Source organism: Etheostoma spectabile, chromosome 6, assembly GCF_008692095.1.
Source record: "Etheostoma spectabile isolate EspeVRDwgs_2016 chromosome 6, UIUC_Espe_1.0, whole genome shotgun sequence".
Lineage (NCBI taxonomy): Eukaryota > Metazoa > Chordata > Actinopteri > Perciformes > Percidae > Etheostoma > Etheostoma spectabile.
Window position 1 is genome coordinate 7,418,089 of NC_045738.1, and position 26,037 is coordinate 7,444,125.

At 39.5% G+C, this 26,037-nt stretch overlaps 2 protein-coding genes across 3 annotated transcripts in view; one reads left to right on the plus strand and one right to left on the minus strand.

Moving 5' to 3' along the window:
* The window catches only part of jazf1b (JAZF zinc finger 1b), a 12,445-nt gene extending 4,533 nt beyond the window's left edge, over positions 1-7,912 (plus strand). Inside the window, exons 2-5 of the mRNA XM_032519149.1 lie at positions 3,483-3,555; positions 4,264-4,460; positions 5,617-5,786; positions 6,420-7,912. Of these exons, the coding sequence (XP_032375040.1) occupies positions 3,483-3,555; positions 4,264-4,460; positions 5,617-5,786; positions 6,420-6,596 (617 nt within the window). The 3' untranslated portion in view covers positions 6,597-7,912. The remainder of the gene's footprint in view (positions 1-3,482; positions 3,556-4,263; positions 4,461-5,616; positions 5,787-6,419) is intronic.
* A 372-nt stretch (positions 7,913-8,284) lies between these two features.
* On the minus strand, positions 8,285-25,850 carry tax1bp1b (Tax1 (human T-cell leukemia virus type I) binding protein 1b). Of its 2 annotated transcripts, XM_032519146.1 has the most exons (18): positions 25,605-25,850; positions 20,715-20,908; positions 17,084-17,186; positions 16,395-16,585; positions 16,001-16,159; positions 14,894-15,042; positions 14,554-14,644; positions 13,714-13,899; positions 13,241-13,492; positions 12,404-12,574; positions 11,864-11,936; positions 11,649-11,767; positions 11,345-11,470; positions 10,741-10,827; positions 9,990-10,191; positions 9,749-9,903; positions 9,564-9,649; positions 8,285-9,298 (listed from the first exon to the last, which is right to left on the minus strand). In XM_032519146.1, the coding sequence occupies exons 2-18, from the start codon at positions 20,889-20,891 to the stop codon at positions 9,100-9,102; spliced, it is 2,526 nt and encodes an 841-aa protein (XP_032375037.1). In that variant the 5' UTR covers positions 20,892-20,908; positions 25,605-25,850; the 3' UTR covers positions 8,285-9,099. The 2 variants fall into 2 exon arrangements, with proteins under 2 accessions (XP_032375037.1, XP_032375039.1); XM_032519148.1 differs by lacking the exon at positions 10,741-10,827.
* Between the last annotated feature and the right edge of the window lie 187 nt (positions 25,851-26,037).

A 26,037-nucleotide genomic window follows, 5' to 3' on the forward strand; every position in this document is an offset into this window, starting at 1 on the left:
TGGGTGCATGTGTGCGTGCGTGTGTGCATGTATGTACGAGCGTGCACGTACGTACGAGTAAGAGAGAGGGTCGTGGAGGCCTTTATGAGAGGGCAGCAGGCGTCACTTCCCCTGTTGCCTTAGGAAGGTTTGTTGTATGATCGTCCCTTGGTTTCCTGTTGCAGGTCGTCTTAGAGGCCCTAATGAGAACATGTTGCATCATGTTTTCTGCACTCCTACACTGCAACCACTGACTCAGTCAGTATATGCTCCCATACACATGCTTCACACATTGACACATAGAAATATACTATATAGAAAGGTTTGTGCGCATTAAGGCTAAGCAGGTTTGATGAACTGAGAAATATACATTGTAGGGTATATTAGTTTTGTTTTTCTTAAAGGGAACATGTATCCGGGTTTGAAATTATTAAAAATGTAATGCAAAACTCTTAATGGAACATGATGCATTTCTAATGCTGGTTGTAGTTTCAATAAATGTTTTTTAATTACTTAAAGTGTTTTTCTGAGCTGCAGAAAATTAGCATCCATCCATCTTCATCCGCTTATCCGGGATCGGGTCGCGGGAGAATTAGCAGTTTTCTTAAATTTCCCCCATATCCTGCTTTTTGTTTTCACTTTGCAGAGAGATAACTCTGTTTGCTGGGAACTGCAATTGGCAGAAAACGGAATTTGCTGAAAATGGAAACCTTGTGGTGGGGATCAATTTTGATTTGAGTAAAAAATAGTTTAAACTAATTCACATCTTTAAACAATCTGAGTAAATTTCAGTACAAATAAAAAAATAAAGAGCCTAATTATACATTAATTATACATATGTATTATATATGTTCTTGTCTACCTTTTATCTACTTTATTCCACACCTGACGGGCTTATAGGAGCTGATTGTCTGCCTCTGGAATAGTTGACGGCGGATAAATGCCCTTTTTTGTTTCCCAGAAGGCTTCTAACAGTTGGCCACCAAGGTGGACCACCTGCGTAGTTTGATTAGAGCGGTTCTCATCTCTACTTGAGGCGCCTTCATACCTCTCCTTGAATGCTGGTGGCCCCAAAAGAATAGCAGAGTCTGCGGGGGAACTGGCCCCTGCAGGCCTCTCTCGCCCCAGTTCCCACCTGAGGTGTGTTTGATTTACAGCGTGTGGGAACAGATTGATCCACTGTCGTTTGAGCAGTCCGTGAGCAGGCCGCCATTCCACTCCTTGAGTCTCATTAGGGATGTTAGGAGGGATTTCTTGTGCACTCACGCACACACATACCAACACACAGCGCTCAGAATAGTCTTTGCACTGCCTCTGGCTTCTGGCAGGGGAATAGTGCTGTTATGATTGTGTCTTTCCTACTCTGTGTTTCCATGACTTTGACTGGAGACTAGAGAGAAGTGTGCCGTCCTTCTCATTGAGGATAAATCCACTGTTAATGAAACACTTGCTTACGGCTAAGGCCTCCTGAGCCTTAGGCGCTGAGGTTTAAGCTGTTATTAGAGCCTACCTGCCAGTATCATAAAACTCTGCCACCATTTCATCGTCAACCAAGGGGCTTGGCCGGTACCACTGAGTGGATGGTGCCCTGCATCTTTTATCGTCCACTTTTCTGTAAGACTGACATTGGTTTGTTGACTTAGATTCCTGTTAGACCACTAAAAATGTGTGCCTTTTCATTTTTACTTAAATGTGGTTTGGGTTGAGTTTTACTGGTCAACATCAACTTTCACCTTGTTCATGACAGAATTAAGCCAGCAGTGCAGTCTGCGCTTTGTGTTTCATTTAAAGATGGTTATGTGTGCATGTCTGTAATTTAGACACAATGTTAGTATTATTAAAAACTGTTTTTACACCTTGAGAGTTTTGAGTGAGATCTCTGTCCCCATTACAGTAAAAAAATAGATAATCTAATGATATTAAAGAATACCACCAAAATCTAATCGCTTCTTTCATACAAGGACTTTCTGTCCAGCAGACATTTAATAGAAATCTGTTTTGGGTGTTTTGTTCCAAACAAACAAACAGGAGGAAAAGCCCAGCACGGTCGAAGTAATAATGTAGTATGACTCAGGGTTTTATAACAGCCTTGCATAGGTGTTGCTTATCTCTTTAACCAGACAACTTTAATTACACTATTTCCATATGTTTTCCATCATTGCCATAGTCATTTTAAAATGTATCAACTAGGACTTGGCTGTTTGTTTTTGGCTTGCTGAATATGTAGATTTATTATAGCTACACTGTAGTCATTGTGCCCTACAAAAGTATAATATTAACATTTAATGTTACAAATAGCCTTAGGTGTTAGTGTTGTGTATAAATGAGTTTGTGGATGGAAACAAGCAATAGCTTTAACCACATGGGGGTAGCAGTCTTTCACAGCTCTGTCAGAGGCAGACAGGGAGGCTCAGCTGGTAAGTGTTGTTTTATAGGGCATCTCTCTTCTCCCACATGGATGGCAGTGGGAAGAGCGTTTGAAGTCAGGCCTGCTTCACCTCAGGGTGTGGAGATTGGCTATTGTTGTACATTTAGCACTGCTGAGCAAGATGAATGTCTGGAGCACAGCATGGGAAAATGCAGTATGTGTCAAGTGTAGTCATGTATGAGCAATGTGGCGTCTGCAGAGCAGCTTTTCAAAGAGTGCCATGAAAATTCAGAAGACAAGGCACTTTTGATGTAAATTTCTTCTTGTATATTTTAAATAAAAAATGTACAGTGTAGCAGAATATAGCTTCAGACAGACCTAGCCTTACCATCAAATAGCCTTATAATGCTAGAGGGCAATTCATTGTGCTAATAGGAAAAAAAAGTATATATACGGTAGGGCTGGAGAAAATTAGTCAAAAACCCAACATCAGCTTGGAAACGGTGCCCTTTTTCAGCAATATTTAACTAAACAGTGACTGTAGTCTAGACAGTGGTGCATGACATCATGTTTAAACTAATTGTACTGCACATTGCAAAATACCCTGCATTTTGATTATTTTCACTAAATAGTTTTTATTAGTCTTTATTCTTCGAGTCAGCTGAGCATGCATGCTCTTTGGCAGCCCAAATCCTCATATTCATGCACACATATTCATACCTGGGACTCACCCACTTCAGCCACAGCCTGCTTCTGTCAGCCTCACTCACATAGTAAAAAAAATAGTAGCATCGCTGTCACAGCTGCTAAATATAAAAAATACATACAAACACATACACACTATAAATCCACCTAAAACGTTTGCACTGGTCATGTTTCCACTGTTTAAGCATTTAAACGAAAATCTGGACTGCAATTCAAGTCTGTAGGCCTGTTTGAAGAAGGGTTAGATCAGGGGGGATTGTGTAAAACTTCTCCATCTTCCCAGTGTAGCAAAGGCTGCAGTGCAGGGAGAACTGACCATCCCAAATAGGGAGAAAAACCGAAAACTGCAACACAAAAAACAAGACCACTGCTATTCTCAATATTGCCTTATGTGACAAGATGTAACCACTCTGTCTCTCTGCCTACTCAGACACAGACCCCCGACTTCTGGAGAAGCAGGAGCAGCAGCAGCCGACATATGTTGCCCTCAGCTACATCAACAGGTAAAGAAATGTATGAACTATTATTGAGAAAGAAGGCAGCTGGATTTTCACTTATTCCTGCAGTAACTCAATTATAAGTAAATCTACTTTATAAATCTGACAAAATTAATAAGTCTTTTGCCCCGTAAAGATGTATCTCCTCTACATCAGTAGAGTATTACTGCTGTGTGCTCTTAGCTCCATTGAGGTTCTCCCAGCAATTTCAAATGTCATCTGGTGGATTGCTTAGATGAATTGCTTCAGTATTTGGTAGCTGTTTTTTTTTTTTATTGCTCTAGGTTCATCCCAGCCGTCTTTGATATGGTGCTTGAATAGTGGTTTTTAAAAGCCTTCTGCAACAAGCCAATGTACAAGAAGGTCTGCTGCTGTCTCCCTGCCTTCAAAAACACATCTTGATGTGGTTATCGCTTAATTTGTTAATTCCACTTTTGCTTTAACAAAGTCTATGTTAACATTTCATTTTTATGATACACAGTTACCAACGACTTTACTATCCATCATAAACCCTGGTGTAAGGTTTTTGTAATGGGAATTGAGCCAATTATATGTTTTTTTTTCCCCAAACGTGTTCTACAGTAGCAAACCTTCAATAGCAGAACTTTGTAAACATCAGGCCAATCCCACAGTAACAAGTTGTACATTGAATGTACAACACTTTTTATGAGAAAGATTGCAAACCCTGACCGGTCTTACATCCCACAATGCCAGGTTCATGACAGATGCTGCGCGGCGAGAAAACGAGACCCTAAAGAAGAAGGTACAGCCCAAGTTGTCTCTGTCTCTGACAGGCAGTCTGTCTCGCAGCAGTGTTTCCACTCCGCCTCGCCACACCAGTGGAAACCTCACCCCTCCAGTCACTCCCCCCATCACCCCTTCCTCTTCCTTCCGCAGCAGTACGCCTACAGGTACGTAACCGTCCTCAACACACTCACCTCTCTAGTTAGATGTCCAGAATGTAGTGACTGCTGACAGTGAAATACATGCAATGCATTGTTTATTAAACAAGCAGCAGAGTGGTGTAGCAGTTAAGGAGACCCACAGTCAACTAGGAGATCCGTTTTCAACACACTGTGAATGCAAACATCCAACCTGCTGAAGTAAATCTGAATTTCTGCCAGTTTAGATAGTGCTCTCACCTTCCTACATTATGAAGGAGGGGAATGGGTTAAAGAATCAATGTCCTCTTTTGGGAGGAAATAAGATTGACTCACTGTAGTAGGTGAGAAGAAAAGCAGCTGTAATTAACTTGAAATTATTAATTTTAATTGATATTCTTATAAATTTATATTTAAAACATAGGGCCAGTTGTAATGGCTTTATTGGTAAATTGAATGATTAGGTGTTGATTGTATAAAATTCTACACTTGTGTGACATTTCACAGTTAAATTGTCAGTTATGTCTCAGTGTTTCCCAGTACTGGGTTTTTGAACTCAACAGCTATGACTCTAATGTAGGCCTGAAAGTTTGGCATCACGCATAACTTGATTATTCTGTAAGTAAAAGCATCAGCAGGAGAGCTTAGAAGAAATATTTTTATAATACACATTCAAGCTACAGAGAAAGAGGGACAACTTCCATAGTCCAACTGATTAGTCCACTTCAAAAAAGAACAGAAAAAGTTTAGTTATTTCCCTTGTGATATTTTCCCATGTACTTAATTTGTAAAGTAAGCAAGCTTTAATGCTCTTATTTTTAGTTTTTTTGGTTTCTTTAGTTTGTCTTCTGGCATAACCTCTTTAATTAATTGATAAAACAATTTCAGACCCCAAGACCTCAGTAAAATACATCATAATCTTTCCCACGATTGGCATATTTCAGTCTTACCGGAAACTGGGCCCTGTTACACGTGAAGTCGAGATTATGGGAACACTGCCCCAAAGCACATGTTGAAAACAGCCCACGCTTGTGGGCCTGAAGGCTCACAGGCCAGGATTTCATTGTCACAGATTAGTCATGAAGGGTTCATATATCAGAGCTCCTTGGAAAGCAGTTTGTATGATTGCATGTCTGGTCGTGATGCCCTAAGTCTGTTTGACCTTCTGTCTTTCACCATCCCACAGGTAGCGAGTGTGATGAAGAGGAGGTAGACTTTGAGGAGTCTGACAGTGATGAGTCGTGGACCACAGAGAGCGCTATCAGCTCCGAGTCCATCCTCAGTTCCATGTGCATGAACGGGGGAGACGAGAAGCCTTTTGCTTGCCCAGTGCCAGGCTGTAAAAAGAGATACAAGGTAAGTTTTACCTCAGCATCTCTTCTTAGAAAACATACTATAGATTAAACATAATGTAACTGTAAATGGTGTGAAATATTCTTACTCATTCTTAACTTCTTATTCATGCCCAGCGAGAGAGATGAAATGTGAGAGACATGTGATTTTATTTGCATATGTAAAATCAAAAACGATTCTCTGCTAATGTCAATGGAAAATCAGTTCTTATTTGATTACAGCATGTCAACACAGATGCATAGATCTAGTCTACTTCAGTGATGTGGAGTTTTACAGGATTTTCCGTTCACATCTGGTGTGTGCGGTCAAGACAAATGATGTGCAGCTTGAGAAAATTGCATTGCTGACGTGAATGACAGAGTTATGGGCCATGACTTAGTCTCAGGCAACAGGCAGTATTAGGCATCTGTTCATGGACAGAACAAGATTGAAGAACACGTTTTATTTCTCATTTCTAAAGCTTACTGTCAACAGGCATCTTCTATATATAGTAAGAAAGAGAGAAAGAGAGAGAGAGAGACAGAGAGAGAGAGAGACAGACATAGTTTTAGGGAGCACAGTTGTACATGTTAACTTATACGTGTAATTATATGTAAAGGGATGTTGGTTATCATATTCTTTGCTTCATTATAACAGAATGTGAACGGGATCAAGTATCATGCCAAGAATGGCCACCGAACCCAGATAAGGGTGCGCAAACCCTTCAAGTGCCGGTGTGGGAAGAGCTACAAAACGTCTCAGGGTCTCCGCCACCACACCATCAACTTCCACCCACCCATCTCTACTGACATCATCCGCAAGATGCAGCAGTAGAGACCGAGTGAGCGACCAGCACTCTCCCTCAGGCCACTTCCCAATCATCTGAACACCACCATCACCAGCAATGGCTGTCTCCCCCCCCCCCCCCCCCCCCCCCCCCCCTTTTATTTCTCTATTTCTTATCTCATTTTGCTATAACACTATTTTTGATTGCATGGTATAAATGTGTTATTATTCATCCTTAACTTTTATTCTGAATGTTAAATCTTTATATAGTTCAAAGTTTTGTATTTTGCACATTTAGGCTATCATTTATCTATTTCACTTTTTAGACATATGGTGCTCGTTGATGATGAGGGCTTCTTGTAGACCAGAGAACGGCCACACCAAGTCACGAGTAGCCTTGCATGTACAGTAGGGCTTTTGTAATGGCAGTGTGAAGTCAGAGGAAACTGAGGTAAGATCATGATGTTTTTTTAGAGAAAGGACATTACCTTGCCACTGTCTCATTCTCCTAAAAATGTTACGGAGGCAAATGAAAACAATCAGAATGTGTATCATCATCAGATTTAATATTATGAATCAGTTTTTTTTCATTTGGTTTCCTTTTCATTCATATCAAGTATTCCAAACCTTTTTTCATCTGTTTGACTGCAAACGCTTATGTTGGAGCACCAAAGGATGATCTCAGGTGACGTTTTCAAGCATTTCAGCACCAGAATCCTACCCAAGTGTTCCAATAGTATTTCTGCTGTTCAGTGGGATCATGGGAACTCTTGTGTGTCATTCATTGTTGCCTAATGTTCTCGGCCACTTTCTGAAGACTAAAGCCGTTTTCCTTGCTGTTTTACAGTGAAGTATTGAAGCACTTTTTGTAACAAGTTGCCAACAAATTAGCATTTTTTGCCAATATCTCGTTTCTGGTGTATGTACAGTTGCTACCAAAACGAGGCAAAAGGCCTTCAGAGCAGTAGTTTGTCCGTTCTACATCGCTCCATGGGAAGATGTATACCAAACCTTCAGTGTTTCCAGTATTGTGAGATGTCTGTATGTACAGTAGTTGCCTTGAATTGTAAACCATTCCAATCAGTACAGATCTTTATATGGCTTTATTTTGACAGTTCAGAAATTTCAGTTCAATGCAGACATTACACAGACAGCATAGCCCAGGCTGTCTGCTGTTCACCAACTCCCGGTCTTAGGAAAACATTTGATTGTGTTCAACATGGATGTAAGAAAGATGGGGCCGACCCTAGCCACGCCGTAAGCACATTTATGTTGAGCTGTGGATAAACACATGCAGCTTCTACTGTGTGCCAAAAAGGTATATATGTAATATGAGTAGAAAACCATTTAATCCCTGAAATAATGAACGACAGGTCATTACATGCCACAAGATTGGGGATTTATCAACTTTGAGCCATTAGGTAACATCTTCACTGCATGGATGTTAGTGTTAATAAACTATGGTCCAACTGAGATTGTGACAGTATTGTACTGCCAGTATGGAGGAAAGACTTTGATATAGTGTACAGTGAATGTATTGTTGTGTTTAGTGCTTTAAATTATATTTTCATATGTTTCTGGAGTTTTAAAAAAAACATAGTATGTGTATAAAATGGCAACACCAGAGGTTGGTGATATGCTTTTTCTCTTCCAAAAGCTGCTTTGTGCAAACTTTTGTTACATTTTAAATAAAAATTCCTCAGATGTGTTTCTGTGTCATTAACTGTGTCAACACATTTCAGATTCAAACAGACTTTATTAGTTCATATTAGATACATGAAACTCACTTAACAAATGAAACATATCTATGGATGAAATAACTTATTATTGTAAAAGAGAAGAACCGAAGAAGGAAATTTAACATAAGCTCAGCATGCACTGATTAGCTGATGCTATGAAAGGTCATAAGGATTCTGACACAAAAAAAAACCCCAATTAAATATTTATAAATCAAAACAAAGGAAACCTAACATAAAACAAATCTATCTCATACACAAAAGAACCAAGGCTTTCACAATATCCTTAGCTTTAATTATTCTAAAATAGATGATCTGATGATATACTGTATTATCATGTCTGAATGTAATCACTGAAGATATCTCCCTGACTGCATATAGTGCAGCAAAGCTGCTTTCTAAAAAGAATGAGCAAATGACCTGTACAGTGAAGTTTAAGGGGGGGGGGGGGGGACCATTTGGTTGGATATTTTAAATGTAAGTTTGGTAAACACTTTCCCTGATTCATTACATCCTGTAGTCTGACAGATCTGTGTGAGCCGAGTCAATTTAAAGTCGGTATTGTACATACAACAGTCTTATCCCCCTAAATTATTCTTCAAATTCCAAATGAAGGGAAATCTTCCACTGTCCAATGTCATTTCAAAATGTCACATCACTTCAAAGTGTTTCTCTAAGTTGAAGTAACAAAGCGAAAGTCAGTATAGTCCTAAAGAGTAGCTCTTCACACCATTACATGCAGAAAAGAGTGCAGAGTGATTTATTTCAGTGGCGACAGGAAGTAGGCAGACTGAATGTGCTGATTTTCTGTTTCTTCAGTCGAAGTTGAGCGGGTGGCCATCAAAGTGAGTGAGCACATGATTCTCAAACACCTTCTGGTCGCAGTCCAGCGGGAACTGCTCGCTGCACATGGGGCAGATTTTCCAGTGACTCTCCACATGCTCCTCGAACTTGCTCTGGTCATAGTTGGGTGGGAAGATGACCTCACAGAGTGGACATCGCTTCATGTCCATGCTGCACACGGGGAGAGGACAGAAGAAGAGAAAGGCAGGGAGAGAGCGCTCACGTAAATAAGCAGTCAAGAGATGATGTGCGCAAAAACCAGGAGTGTGTGCTAATAAAGAGCATCTGTCTGATGCGACGTGGGTGGCCTGCTGCTCGACGAATACCAACAAAAGGGCAGCAGAACAAACACTTTGCACATGTTACAATGCACAGGTTTCAAAAAAATGTAGGGTGCAGCAAACTTAGATGGCATTTATGAGAGTTTGGGTGTTACCTGGGATCAAAGCAGAAGGCAGTTTGTCCATCGGTCACAAATGGGCTGTGAGTTTCAGTTGCTGTGGGCTGTTCATTGGTATTACCCTGAGAAATTGTGAATATTTAACACAAAGAAGTCAATCAGAAATATTTAACTGCATACTGCATGTGGGAGAGAATACAGACAGCACAATGTTTTCTTACATTGTTGATGTTTTGATTTTCCTCTGACTCCTCGTGGCCTTCTGGACGGCTATAATTGCGGGTGGGCTGGTTACACACCACATTACTGTCCCAGGAGGGCGGCCCCACAGGGGGCCTAAGCAGCTGATCATTTAAGAACTCCTCATCCCCCTCATCTGCAGGAAGGGAATTTAAAGACATAGCTACTGTAAATACAATTAAATTATTAAGTTATGTGAATCTATCAGCAAAGGAAACAAACCTTTAGAGTCTGAGATGGAGTAAGGGTTCCCAAAATGCAGCTTGCTGGGGCTCTTAGAGACCAGCAGTGGGGTGGGGGCATCTTGGGTGTAGGGGACAGGGTACTGCAGGAATAAAGGCACATTGGACTGGATACTCTCCAAGCCAGTTTTCTCACTGGCCCCCTGTTCTCCCTTCCTGCTGCTGCTGCCCTTCTGGAGTTCCTAGGCAGGAAACAGCCGGATTTAAAGACCAATGTCAAAATTAAAAATGTTTTCTGTGGAGCTAAATATCTGGTTTCTATCTCTCAATGCCTCCCAGTCTGTCAAGGCAAGAAATTCATCAGTGCTTACAATCACACAGCAGCTATGAGTTCTTGCTTTTTCTCTCGCTCACACAAACATTTTAATTAGTGCCTTCATTAAAAAAGAAACTCTTCTCATTTTCAAAGGGATTGGGACGCTGTGTTTTATTGATGTTAGTTGCAGACGCCAATTTAATTTACAGTCTAAACCTCAAATTGGGTCATTCTGCTCCTCTTAGCTGTAACACCATTACCTCGAAGCAATATTTTAGGTCCGTGAGGACCTTGCTGTGGTCCAAAGTAATGAAATGGAAAATAAGAACTCATTTACTTTGCTTCTACAATTAGAGGCATATTAAACACAGACCAGATTGGGTGAGGGAAAATTGCCAGGGGAATGGCACTTTTCAGGGATTTTTTTAAGAGTGGAGTAAAGTCTATAAAAGAGAAAATGAAAGCTGTCACTAACCTCCTCTACTTTTTCCTTCTCCTTAACAACAAGTGCTAGAGTGCCCTTCAGTTCCTTTAGCTCCCGTCCCTTCTCAGCTATCTGGCTCTGAAGTAAACAAAAGACACAAAGATAGAAGAATAAAAAGCATTTTTAAATCTCAAATATCTGACATGTGCTACTGATTGAAACTGTATCAGTGAAATACCCTCAGACTTCAGTGTGTGACATAAATTGATCACAGCCATAAAAGGCTTCCTTTCGCAAAGGACTAATTTATGTACAATACCGCTCAAAGCAAAACAACCTGTTTGAATTCATCTGAGACACTAAGCAAATATCCGCCTGACCTGAGCCAAGCACGGCATTAGCCAGGCAACTGGAGATGACTCCTCAGAGTCGGACATAAACAGCAGTAAAATGTCGTCTTACAGATAGGCCTGCTCATAAACAACACTGTCAGAGCGGCTCTGTTCAAGGGGAGAGATAGCATCAAAGGCTCCATCCCCGAGCTATACCAAGCGGTAAAAACGCATTAAGTGTCCAAAGACAGACCTGATTTGAAAGCAGCAGAGCATCACTGGGAGCAGATGGCCTGACTGCAGTGCTAAGTGTCTGAACTGACCTTGTAGCGATCTTCCTCTGCTGCCAACTGCAGTTTCATGTTCTCATTCATCTTCAGTTGCTCCTTAAATTTCACCTCCATCTTGGCCAGCTCATCAGCAAACATGCAGCTACGCTCCTTCTCCTCCTAAAGAGCAGTCAGATATTAATCAATGCTCTTTTTTTTATCATATTCCTCTATTTTACAATGCAGAGAGTGCATACTATACATCATGCCTTTGGAGAATATGAGTCTTTAACAGGGTTTGAACATCTAATTTGAGGACACTTGACCAATAAAAGGATGCAAATATGCAGTTTCTTACCACGAGCATCTGCTTGCATTTCCTGTACTTGTCATTCCTGTCGGACGCCTCTCTGCTGATGCCTTTGAGTTTCTCCTGGATGATGGCTTCCAGCATGGGATCAGCAGAACCTGGACTCCCTGTGAAGATAATGAAGGCATGTCAGGCAAAACATGATTGCCATTTTAAATGCAATTCTTCTTTCCATGACTTACACTTTGGCACATATACCGTACCTGGCACTGAAGTGTCTGGACTCACTGATAAAGGGATTGTTGAGGCCTCTTGTGCTGAGCTTCTCTTCAGATCCTACAGACAGAAAAAAAGAATGTTTAAAACTAGCTCTAAATGCAATGAGATGACAGAAAAAAACTTAAAAGAAACAGTATATTTGTCTTGTCATGAGCTAGATATACACAGGATCAGTAGACAACTAAAATGAACATGACAAGTAAAAACACAAAGGTATGTTACTCAAAACAATTACAACATGACACAGCAGATTCTATTTTGTGTGTCTTTAATTAAGTTAGCATTTAATTTTACAACGCAACATTCAAATGTGCATGTGTTAATGTCTTCATAAAGATGAATGGGGTTTTGCAATTAATTCCAGTCCAGAAATTAGCAACAGACTTAAGAGTGCCAAAGAACCTTTAACTTCTGAGGACATTGAGTGGGATTTCATAGAGAGGCAAAGTGTTACAGAAGTCTAACGTCACTTCTGTTCTTTAACAAAGTATACAATATGTCGGCTGGTGTCTGGTGGGACCTACCCCTTGCGGATCAGAGAATCTAAGCACTTGTTTTTGCAGTCTCTGACATTCCTTGTATTTCTCCTTGTAGTGTTCTGCAGCCATGTGCAGTCGCAGCTTCAGGTCTTCCACCTCTCTCTGTAGCTCTGCTAAAACAGCTGGGTCGGCAGCAGCTTCTTCTTCTGCTTTGGCCTGGTGACAACAAACATTACAGCACAACAGAGCAGACATTAATCGCAGGAATGGGCAAACTTCAATGCCCCCTGGGAAGTTGTAGCAACAGAAAGGAACCCCTTATTGATAGTATCTTAGTGATTATGACTGATCATCTACAATGTCTATTAGGGTTAGAGCTTTTCTAAGAAAGGGATGCTATCAAATTATTCTTCAGTAAACTGTGGCGATCAATTAAAAGCTGTTTGAATGTGGAGCGCTTATGCACCCAGGAAACTGTTCTGATCGGGGAGAGGATGTTTTTTTTTTTCTTCTTTTTTTTTGTTAGAATTATGGAGAGAAGTACAGGCCCCTTCAAATGCAGAACCAATAAAACCCGCAGTGAGACATTTTCTATTTGTTACAATTATTTGCTCTTTCTCACTGGCTTCACCAAAGCATAGCATTCTTACAATATGGTTGGATGATAATACTATTATAATTTATAATATATCAATCTAATTGTTCTGTGGTGAAATACTTATATAAAACATTATTATATACTTCTATTAAACCTCATTGCTACTCTGATACACATACTATTAGAGGTTTTCTATGCTCACACATTACCTACTGCTTAAATGTAATGTTTTATTTAAAGCAAATTTCATCAATAAAGCCTGTTGGATTGAATATCATCCTCACAGCTTCAATCTTGGCCTCTGCCTTCATCTGCTCTACCAGGCGCTCCAGGCGGACACACTGGGCCTGAGCTTCAGCCTTGGCTTGGCGAATGGCATCCGCCTCCAGCTTCATGTGGTAGAGTTCGGACATAGTACGGTCGCGGGTGCTAGAGGCGTCCCTCAACTCAGCGGCTAACAAAGAGGACTGCTGCTGTTTGGCCTGGAGCTGTTCCTCCTTCTGCCGCAGCTGCTCTTTCAGGGCCTTCATATCTCCCTGTCGGAAACAAACAACGTTTTAAGTGAAGGTTTTTTTCATTTCCATAAGGTCACTAGCAATATGTAATTATGTAAAATCTTAAAATGATGATGAAAATAATGATTATTTTTAATGGCTTCTTATGCCCTCATTATTATGACATAATACATAATCAAGTTAAATACCATATATGACAAATCTACCTAGGTGTTGTGACTTTAAAACAGAATTATTTGTACCAAGGGGGGGACTTTGGCCAGTATCTCTCTGTAATGTTTCTCCTTTTCAGTGAGGCACGCTTGCAGGCGTCCAACTTCCTCTTTAAACTGGGCAATGGTGTTTTCCTTGTTCACGTCCACGGACTTCAGCATCTGCAACTCTGCACTCAGCTTGGTGTTCTCCAGCTCACGGTTTTTCAGGTGAGTCTGACAAAGACAACACAACCACACACACACACACATTATAAAACATAGTCCTTAGCATTTCCCTCATAAATACAACACCAATCACAATCATGTACCAAAGAGCATATGACCATTAAAATAAATGTTGCATGACCTCAATTACAAAACTGAGATTGAGATAGGCCCATAAAGTTCCCCTTGTGCAACAGCCCCAGTATGATGTTCCAAGTTAAATTAGGTATGGGTTTTGGCTCCATTTCCGTGGCGACACTAGGGTATGTGACACTCCCAGTTCGGGTGCAGTGCCGACCACAACAAAAGCACAGAAACACCAGACGGACCAGAAGAAGACAGAATAAGGCATGCCTTGTTTAGACTAAATGTTTGGGCTAGAGTATACAGAATAATCACAGTAGTAAAATCGAAAAATGGAAACCGGAAAAGTCAAAGAACTGGACCTTCAATTTTGGGGAGTCTAATATGACAAAAATATTGTTAAGTATACAGATTGTAAAGCTATCAGTAACAAAGCACTCAACCGAACCACTGCTAAGCCCATTTACCTAATGATCATGTTATATGAAAGTACCTAGTTACTACCTACCGAAACCATGACACCCTTATTTAGCTATTAATCTTTATTTGAAAAACATACTAATACTACCAGTACATTACCTTGTAAAGTTCCTTTTCATCTTTCTCATTCTTAAGATGAGATTCAAGTGCCTCCTTCTCTGCTGTAAGTTTCTTCACTCTATCCTTGAGACTAAAGAAAAGGTCATGAAAAAAAGTTGGTCACAAATTGTATCACCCATCACAGTGTCTACATTTGGTGTTTGGAATAATTATGAGTGACCATAGATTATGGTCTATTTTGTTTTTATGTATCACTCACAGCTAAAACAAGATGCTGGCAGAAAATGTGATTAAGTCACAAGCTACTTCCTCCCTTCTCAACTTAGCAAAAGCAGGCAATTCAGTGAATTTAGAACAACCCCATCCATCCTTAACTCACCTGTCCAGCTCAGTTTCCTTTTGTAGGCCCTTCTGGGTGACTCCAATCAGATCCTCCTCTAACTGTAGAACTCTGGCCGTGGCCTCCTCCAGCCTCCTCTTTACCTCCTCTTTCTCCTCTTGCAGGGCCTGGGAAGAGTTCTGCAACTCCTGGGAGACAATAAAATATAATGTTAAAAACAAGTGGGATAAAAAAAAAAAAGAGAAGAGTGCTTAAGTTGGGTAATGTGAATGATCTAATGAATTATTGAATCCATTAATCATTCTCAATAATAAAACAAATATTTTACTCCATTTTGTGCCAAGAGCTACATAAATCTAGAGGGGTTCAAATCTGGCATGGCAAAAATAATAATAGCTTCTTGGTATACCGCTTTCTTTGACTCTTTGCTTGTGGAAAACGTGTGCAAAGCATAAAACGTTTATTGTCTTTGCATATGAAAGTCTAAATCGAAATGAACATTATGTCTCAATGCAGAGTTTTCAAACTTAAAAGATAAAAAAAAACTAAAAGGAAATGATTTTTCTTTTTACAGTTGGTTTATAGCAAGAATTTTGTAATTTTTATATTCACACCATATAAAAAAACATATAAAAGTATAGTCATAAAATAAACAGCCACAAAATCTGTAATCATGTTTTCATCTGAAAGCAGTTTTAAAAGCAGCAAATTTATGGCAGAGGACAGCATTATGAATTATTACTGACACTACTTTTAAGATTTTATGTATGCTATAATAAAACAAATTACAACTTTAATAATACAGACGTTCATATCTGTCAGAGTGTGATTTATACTTTTAGTGCATCTCGAGTTTGGATAGCTATGCATATTTGGAGTCTTGCGCTAGGGGGTGCTAAGAGACTGTTTGGCTGAATGTAAAACTTTAACTAGAAGAACTTGAAAAGAGCATAAATCATATAATATAACACATTTAGCAGCAGGTTCTGCATTATCACCAACAAAGAACTAAACTAAATAACAAAAAAAAAAACTAGGCCTTTTGCTTCACTGACAAAACTTTAACAACAGCAACAAATGTTTTTTCCCCTCCTTATGGCTAGCACTCCTATCTGCCTTCGGCAAATGACTCCGTTCTCAGCTTACTTGGCTCTCTCTTCTCAGCTGTGCACAGGTTTCTTTCTCTTTTTCACACTCCTTCTGAAGACTCTCCTTCTCAGCTTCCAGCTGCTCCTTCTCCTGCTGCAGGAGGCTCAAGTTTTTCATCAGCTCTTCTTTCTCTCTCTTGGCTTCCTCCATCTTTTGCTGCACAGAAAGATAAATTGTTCAAGATGTTCAACCATTCACATAATAATTCACTTCACTAACTAAGTAAACCACCATCCCAAATAGTATATACTGTTGTTCGCCACTATACATGATGTCCTTACCAAACTTGTAATTACTTAGCGATTTAAGCAGCTGTTCTGGATGTGACAGCCAAATAGGATGTAAAGACACTGATGTGTCATGGGAGTTGCACTGTTAAGGCATACTATACCTCAAGGAAGCTAGCCTTAGTGGTGACCACCAGGATGTCAGAGTTGCATTCATCCTCCACAGTCAACAGCTCATCCTCTGAAGGGCTGTTGGCACGAAACTGGAATGGTGTGCTGGCTCCCCTGATCTCCCCTTTGTGGGTCACATAACAGAACTGGTAGAACTCTGCATCATCGTTGGGCACATAATATCCTGTGGAATAATGACATCCAGTCAGTGAACTCACAGCAGAAGCATCACAGAGAAGCAAACAATGTTCCTCCATAACCCTAAACTTACCTCAGTTCTTAGCTTCTCTTAAACTGCACACTTATTCCAAAGTTATTAAAAAGTTGGGGTAAGTTATAAGTCAGTTATAAATGTGTGTATTGCTGAAAAAATTGCAGAAACTGTTGTACTGCAGTGGTTCAGTAATCTGGATCATAAACTATGTAACTGTGATATTGTGGGTTTGAATCTAAAAAGTTGAATACCCTTTCATGTCACTCTCCATTACTTTATAAAAAGTAGTATAAAACATGATAATAAAAAAAACTGAAATGTCTTTAACACCAGAAGAGAGATCTGTGGAAAAAAGGTTCTCATTTAACCTTACCCCACTGATTTAAAAAAATAAAATAAATTAACAGTCCTCTGATATGTGGTTATTAAAAGGTGTCAAAGTTGTATAAAACTATGGTATGAACTTACCCTGAAAGACCACTATTCGATTGACTGCGGTGCCTTCCACATAGTTCTCAGGGAGGGGCGACCACAAGAATGTGTAATAGTCCCTCGCTGTGCTCCAACCAACCTGTGAGACATTGTGGGGAATCCATTCAACCAGATGCTCTCACCACATCAGTGTGAGATAATAACAATGGAGGATTAACAAGGAGACTTCCTAGAATCCACACACTGCCACTTCTAAAATATCTCAAACTGGTTTATTAAAAGTAATCATGGGGTTTTTAATCTATGTTGGGGTGATAGTGTAAGAACATGCCTACTGTGACTTTTTTTCTTAAAAAGAAAAATGATCATTCCTGGTCACCACGTGCACATGGCCCGGAGCCAGTCATGAACAAGCCTAACTGTGGAAATGTAGCTACAACTCACTTCTAACAGGAAGAGGAAAATAGGTGAAAATTTTATACATAGGAGACTTGAAAATGAAAACCAAAATGTAATTATATGTATTTTATGTGTTGTTAACTGATGGCTGATGAGGGGGGAGTACAGAAAATACATCCATAACTTCAACCCGGTGCCATAAAACTGTCAAACTAAATCAGAGTCACATCGAGCTGGCTGGCTTTGGTGTGCACACGTGCATCCACAACAAGCCCAGTCAAACCAGCCTATTAAAGCAGCCTCTGCCTCAGAACATAGATTAAGTTGTGTGCTGTGACTTCCAAAGTTTTGGCCCAAATTATTTTTTAAATATTCATGATGATTAAATATACTGCTGTAACAGATGATGCTTTGATGTATACAAGCTGTTCTCACTATCTGGGCAGTTTATTTTCTCACCTGTGTACAAATAGCCTATAGCTACAATACTGTGTTCTACAAGTGTTCATCAGAGCCAGAGATAGAAGGCCCTGGTGCTTCAAACCCCCCAATTGTTACAAGTGCAGTTCCAGCCTCCAGCAGTAAATAACAGGAAGCAATTAAAACATGCACCTAGTTAGAGAGTGTCATTACTGAAGGCTAGCCCTTACCAGTCCACTCATTAGAGCAGCAAAGGTGGTGGTGGGTGAAAACTCTGAGAAGAACTCTTTCACTCATTACAGTCTGGTCTGCAATATGTATAAATAGGAGGAGAGGAGGTACAGACAGTGTAGAGCCACTATAAAAAACTGGACTGGTGACTGAAGCAATAACACAGGCACTGCAAGAATAAAATATCCAATATACAAGAAGTTTATAAATATGACCATAGATCCTACCCTAATGTATTTAATTTATTTTAGTTTAAGCATGACATTTCACCAGCATTCCAGCAAAGTCATGCATAGGCTAAGCTAAGCTGACAGAAGCCGGTAACAATCTTGCTGCGGGAGGTAATGTATTGTCTATGAGTCACTCAGACTGTATAAATTTAGGAGCAAGTTGTTCATGAATCACACAGAGAGGTTGTGCTCAAAGACAGGGCAATTATAAAGCTGTTTGCGCTTTGTCCTAGGCTACTGTGACAACCTGTCCCAACAACATTCCTACTTAAAGCCCAGAACAGCTTGCATGGCAACTCTTCCAACATCAAAATGGCAAATAGCTGCATTTGTTCATGTGCGAACAAGAACCCGTTTCCTATATATTTATCAACAATAGTATATTTAGTTTAAGTTTGACTTGCCAGGTAAACGTGTATATTAAATTAAGTGTTAATTGTATAAGCAAGAGGCAACCCTTAACTATTTTTATAATGCACCAGGTTAATGTTTACATTAAGTGTTGACCCCCAAAAATGTTTTTTTGAAGTACTTTTACCTGACAGAACTAGCATGACAAACTACAGCAGTCGTCTACACAATATAGTGAAAATGTAGACTACAGCCAGTTAATGACTAAGGTTGAACAACATTCTTGTAAAACAACTATTGAGAAAGAGGTCTTGTACGTCATGGTAGCTTGCTAGTAAACAATGAAAAAAGTCAAGTTAAGTTGAGGCCTAGTTAATATAGTTAGAAAAAATAGTTTTTAAAATTTGTTTTAAAACACCAGTCCCCTTAAGTAGTACCTCTGGGACACAAACACCCGTTTCCTGGGTGGAAGTTTTGTGTCTTCCCTTTAACTTCTTCCGGAACATGAACTCCGTTCCCCTGCTTAAAAGCCCTGTGTGGGTCACGTGATGCCCTTTTACATGCATTGTGAAAAGGCATATATTAAAAGATCCATTTCGGGATTTCAATAATCAATATCAAATGACTCAAACAATGACTGATGTTAATTGGAGAATTGATTATTTTAACCCAGCCCTAAAAAAGGTGAATATAAATTTTCAAATTAGCCACTGTTCTAACAACTTCCATTTCAACCAACTTTACCATAACCATTTTCTAGTCTAACCGCATCCCTTAACTAGACATATCTGGAACATGCACTATATTCAGACTAAAAGCATATAAAAAAACAACAACTAGAAAGCACTCCAAACAATCTAAGACAGAATTTCTTCTGTTTGACCGGGAGCCAATAGTAACTATTAAAACTGTTAAGTCATTGATGCACGTATATCCAGGTTATCTCTATGCATACAAAGCCAAGAACTTGGCAACAAACGTCTCATCTGTCAGCACTGCTAGGAACATTTACAAAATTTACGATCCAACCCTCAGCCTTTTCCAGCTGAGCTCTGTGTTTTAGAGGCTCAAGAAATTAGTAATTTTAAGATCTATACTGCCAGTTTGTGCCTAGCTTGAGGCTTAACACATGGTGATGTGGTATCCAGCTACAACAGTGCTGAATCCAGTATTTAAACAGCCTCTAGACATTACCTGATCTAACTCCAGTAGCCTAACATGACCTTAATCCTCAGTGAGGCTTGTCAAAAAGCTCTGTATACATGCATTCAGAAAAATATAATGAATAGCACATACAAATCATTGAGACAGATTTTTCAGACGCAGAAATATATATTATATATATATAAATTAGTCTTGGCTGACATAATAGATTTACAGCATGCTATGAGAAGTGCATGAAGTAAATGTCTGACTCTTAACACTAGCACATTCAGGCAGCAATGCAACACAAACAGAGAGAGCTATTAGTTAGATTGTTTCAATCTAGTGTAATTTAATTCCAGCTTCCATCTCATCTCCAGAAGATAAAAAGCATGTTGGTCTAGAAGAGCCTGGAGCCATATGCTTTTGTGTACATCCACGATTCACTACAGATGAGTCTAAAATTAATTAATCCCACTCTATTGAATGTTTTGTGCTCCTATACCAAGATCCACGTGGGACACAGAAGTGTGTGGTGGGGCTCAAAATGCTCGATTCCCTCTTTTCCAAGCTCATTTTTCAAATAACCACAACAATAGCTGCACTTTTTAGTAAAATATTGGTACTGTAATTTCTGAAAAAGTAAAATCCTGAAGCATTACTGCAAGGTATTCACTGGCACAGATTCATAGATTTTAAGACATACCACAGTGTCATTGCTCCATTGTATCCATAGTCATCATACAGTATGTTATAGATTTACATTCCAATACATTATACACAATATGCTCTAGTCATTAGAACACAATATTTGTGCTACACTACAACTAATAATAATAATAATGCATATTTTGTTTAAATGCTTTCAAAATGCAATGAAGAGGGTTATTCACCTTGAAAATGCCAACCCAGTCCTTTGGATTGGGAGTGATGAACTGTGTAAGGGTATAGTGACACTCCAGTGCAGCATGGGGCATGTAACTCTTCCCCACATTCTGGAAGATGACGTGGGCAAAGTTTGATGTGTCCATGGTGTCGCTTAATAAAGTCCCGTCCAGGAACAGTTCCATAAATCACTCAGCAGAGGCTACACAGGAAGAGATAAGTAACAAAATATATGATTTTAAACAATAACCACATAAACTACCACTCTTTACAATAAGTGAGTAGGGCCAGTTATATAGAACAAAACTGATTTAGACTGAGAATCCTAAAATTATTGTATATTGTTATTGAATAAAATGTCACTGTATTCTATCAATTGTTTAGTTAATGGTAAAGGCAATTTGAATAAATCTCCATAACATTGATATTAACATAACATACATTTCAAAGTGGAAACATGTCCTCATTTTACTTAGACTAACAATGTTTGATATTCAAACAGAGCCAAACGTCGGATTTTTTAAGTTGGCAAATATAATCATTTTTCAATGATATGGAATATGGTAAATGGCAAAAAGTGATTTAAAGAAACTTTGCAACAAAAAGGCAGATTGCAAATCTACATCTTCAGCAAATGTATAAATGTAGTTTAGACTATAGACTGCAGACTACTGGGCTAATGGAATTGTACCTTCTACCGGTGTGAAACAATTAGTCTCACAGGAAGTCCTTGTCAAGATGTAAAGTTAAAAAAACTCCAAGTTTGCCACCCGACAGCTGCTCTCACATGACCAGCATTTGTCAGTGGGAAACCCAGGTAATGTCCATGAAACCCAAATGTACAGGACAAGTCATGAGCTGTCACTTCCAACACACGATGGACAAGCAATGCAACAGGTTAGTGGTGCTGTAGCGACATCCATACATCTTTAACACTAAGTAGTACTGGTGTTTGTCTTAAGTCAAATACACCTTTCAGTGGCACTCTGATTGGTCCAATTTAGCTCCTGTGTTTATCAGTAGGCTTGTTCGAGATGAGCCAGGTCTGCGCAGAATAGATCGCTGGCCGTTGCATGCCGGTTATATTTGTGTCCGACTTGATCCTGACTTGCTCTGACGTCATACACACGTGGGCAATGATAATCTCATGAGAGCAAGGCGACCGCAGGTTTGAGACGCAGGCAGCGCAGTTGCTTTTCACCGACTGCAAGACCAAAGGGGGTAAGCTTCTGCTCTCTAGGCGTAGCTCCTAAGGCGCCATTTTGATGCTAATAAGCCATCACCCGCCATTAGCATTCCATTAATTTTGGCGCCACTTTGACAGTGAATAAACTTTACATCTGAAGCGTTTATAGACTCTTTGTCCATTGTGTATTTTTAAAGAAACACAACAATGTATAAAAGGCTATATTACCTTGTACCTCACGTTATGGCTACGTAGCAAACGTTTTTGTAGAAATAGGCTAACGATTGTGTCATAACCACAAGACTTATTGTCGCACAGTAGAGGAATTAAATCCTGAAAAGAGTTTTCCTCTTTGTGTTGTATGTGATTTAATTTACTCAGACCAGCCCTTCTGGCACCAACAATCATGCCACGTTCAAAGTCACTCAAATCACCTTTCTTCCCCATACTGATGCTCGGTTTGAACTGCAGGAGATTCTCTTGACCATGTCTACATGCCTAAATGCACTGAGTTGCCGCCATGTGATTGGCTGCTTAGAAATTAAGTGTTAACGAGCAGTTGGACAGGTGTACCTAATAAAGTGGCCGGTGAGTGTATATATATATAAAATGTATTTTGTTTATGAATGGACAACTGTTTTCTCATACCATGACAATGTTTGATGTTTTGTAATTTTCTTTAAGCATCAATAAAATATAAAAACAGTAGAGGAATTACCGTGTACAGGGTAGGGCTGGGTACCGAACTTCGGTTTTTTATGGTACCGACCGAAATGTTTCGGTTTTACACAGTATCAAATTATGCCTCGTCTTTCGGTGCCAAGTTTCGGTGATTGGCTGTAACGTAAACGTGATTGCGTTACCCAAGAAAAATACATACGTGGTTACGCCCACAGACGGGGTCACGTGCATCTGTTGTGAACTGGTTGGAGCAACGTTGTACCGCTTAAAAATGCCACCTAGAAGAGGACCGCAGGCTGCGCAGCGCGCAGCCTGCGCAGCCCTCCTCCTCTCAGCCGCCTGTGGGCATGCAAAACAAGAGCCGACTCCGAGTGATTAAAAATATCCCCACCGGACTCCGCCTCATCAAAGAGTAGGCTACCGAGGACGGCAACTGTGTCTGGGATTTCAACAGGTTTATGTTATTAGCGTTCTGCAACTTAACCGTGCATCGGCTGAGTTAGCGTGTAGCCTTATTTTATTGCTGCGTAGCTAGCTAAATCAAAAGCTAACATTTACAGACAATACTTTGTCCATGTTTGTAAAAATATGCTTATCCATTGGGTCAGCTGGTTAAACAGCTAACCTTATCTTCACTGTTATTTTTTATTCTCCTCACAGGGCCTCTGACTCTGATGTGTGTGATTTTCTTTCTCATAATTGATATTAAAAACTGGTATTGAAAAAGGTATTGTTCAGGAACCGATATCGAAGTAAAGGTATCGGTATTGGTACCGGTATCGAAAATTTTTGATTGATACCCAGCCCTAGTACAGGGTAAACTCGAAGACCGTTTGGATTTACATTAGCTGTTTAGATTTAAATGTTAACTAGCATTTTAGTTTAATTAGCCTGTGCCTAAGTTAGCTCCTTAAATAGACATATGCTCTCCATCTCTGCTAATTGGGAATGATTGAGATTTCTCTTGGCACAGCTACTAGAAGACTTACAACTTTCTGACAGGTTGCTCACGTCACATCTACGTCGTCAGGCTCAGTTGGAGGCTGCGCAATAACGCTCAGCACTCACCGGGAAAGTTCTTTCCTTCACTGGTCTCAGTCCAGAACGGGACATGTTGGTCCATTTCTTTAACTGTCTATGGCAAGACCCAGGCGGACCCAAAGCATGCTGGGAAACGCCGGCCTCTCAGCTGACTGGTTCAGAATCAACTCAATATGATGACGTTTTCTATAAACGTTTTATTGCTTTTGAATCAGAGGGTTTTTAACAGCTATTTTTCTGATTTAAAGGCCTATTGTACACAGAACACATGTTGTGTGGCTGATAGTGACGTTTAGAAGTCAGAGAGACTAAATATGTTCAGATTACGGATGACAGTCTATTGTTTATCAAAAACAGCAACATGTAGACACAACGCATGTAGAGCATTTTGAGAGCTACTCTGTCATAATTAAAACAACTGGAACATTGTACAAGATGATATATGGGTCTGATAACATTTTATTCAATCGGATTCGGACCACAGTGTTTCTGTCACTTCCTGTTTAGCATGAAGGTTGCTGGAAACGACTGGAAACTGTCCTACTTTACCGCAGCTTTTTGTCCCCGCCCCCGACTACTGCCGCCTGTCCTCGTCCACTTTACAGGCGAGGCGCAGCTCATCTCGAACGGGCCTAGTGATTGTTACACCGATAACACCAAGAGGTATGTAAAGGATTATATGACACGGTGTCCTCAAGGTCTAGGTAATAGCTTCTTTCCCCAAATACATCCTTAAGAGTGAAACAGCTGTTCCAAATGAAAAAAATCACATCCTCATTGGTGTAAATAACGTTTAATTACTACTAATAAAGTAGAAATACCTTATAACTGTACTGGACTTCTTGTTTTTTTAACTCAACTATTCGTCTTTCTTATCTGGCTTATTTTCCCGTTACTAGGTTGTTTTTAGTTGTGTGTGTTTTTGTTTTTTACAATGAAATCAATATTTATTCTCTCTGGCTTTTTATGCTCAACTGTTATCTTTAAAAAAGGTAATTAGCAAATGACTTTTGTGATGAACAACTTATTTAGGCATACTTTACACCTATGTACATTAAGTTAATCATTAACTTAATGTATGAATGTCACCCTTTATAATACATCTTAATCAAATTAAGATTGTATTTTAATGAGTGCCATTCATTGATATTTGAGTAATTGTTTTGCAAGTTAATTTAGTTCTAAAATTAACCTACTATGCATTTTAATTTCCTTTTAGACCACTTCATTTTCAGGTATATTAATCCTAAATGCTGTCATAGTGCCATCTAATTCACGATAAATTAGCTATAGCTAGATGACAGCGGATATAAACTAATCTAGATACAAATAATCGTTATTTAAACTAAAAACACCCCATGATTAACGTCAGTTAGCTAACGTTAGCTACCGCAGGGTGGATCTTCCATTTCGGCCTCCTCAGATAATATCATTTTGTCCGACGTAATAGGGCCTGTGACAGTCAAAACAGTTGCTCGGATGCTTATCGGACACACTGAACAATGTTTTAATTTACAGCAATTACCGAGCTGGATGTGTAACGTCAATGCTAAATAAAATATTGGTAAAAGTCGACGGTAATGGTTGAAAATGACAGCTGGCAAATACAAGGTATGAGGAAAGGCCTAATGAGAAAACGATGCCTAAGTTAGCTATGCAGCTAGCAAGCTAACATCCGTTAAATACTTTGTTGGACGAGATCACACGTTAACCGCTAGCTAGGCAAAGAGACATGTGTTCCTAAAACTACCGAGCAAAACATTAAGTTAAACCCACAACGTTAGAAACGGTACAACGCCCTCAACGAAAAGAACAGCTAACCTAACAAGAGAGCACTGATATGAACTGGAGGACAAGGTTAGCCAACGTAAACTGTTAGCAACGCTGTCTCTCGAGTTGGTTTCGAAAAACCCATGTCATACGGAGGCAACATCAACAACAACAACAACTGTATATTTAGTCACATTTATAAAGTAAATGTTAAACATACCCAATTGCCATATTGAACAGGAGCTGCAATCCGAATGTATCATCAAAATTGTTGACGCAGTTCAGTGCTTTCCCGTGCCCTCTCCCTGGAATAATAATAACATTACGTCATTTCCGGACCTTGCTTGGGAATCCCACCCATCTAAAAGAGTTACACAATAGCAATACCCTTAGATAGCAGACAGCGAAACAATATTACAGAGAACAAACAATAATGTAATGTAAAATCAAGTGCAAAAAATAGTTGGGGATGACATCATATAATTATAGATGCGAGACTACAGTATTAGTTAATATAAAAAAAAATTCACAGAATTTTCAAAATAAGAAAAAACATATGTAGTATTAGTAAGTATTAGAACATATTGACTGTTTGACCTTTTGGAAATCAATGGACATACTTTTAAAAATAATATATTGTGATAGAATTACAT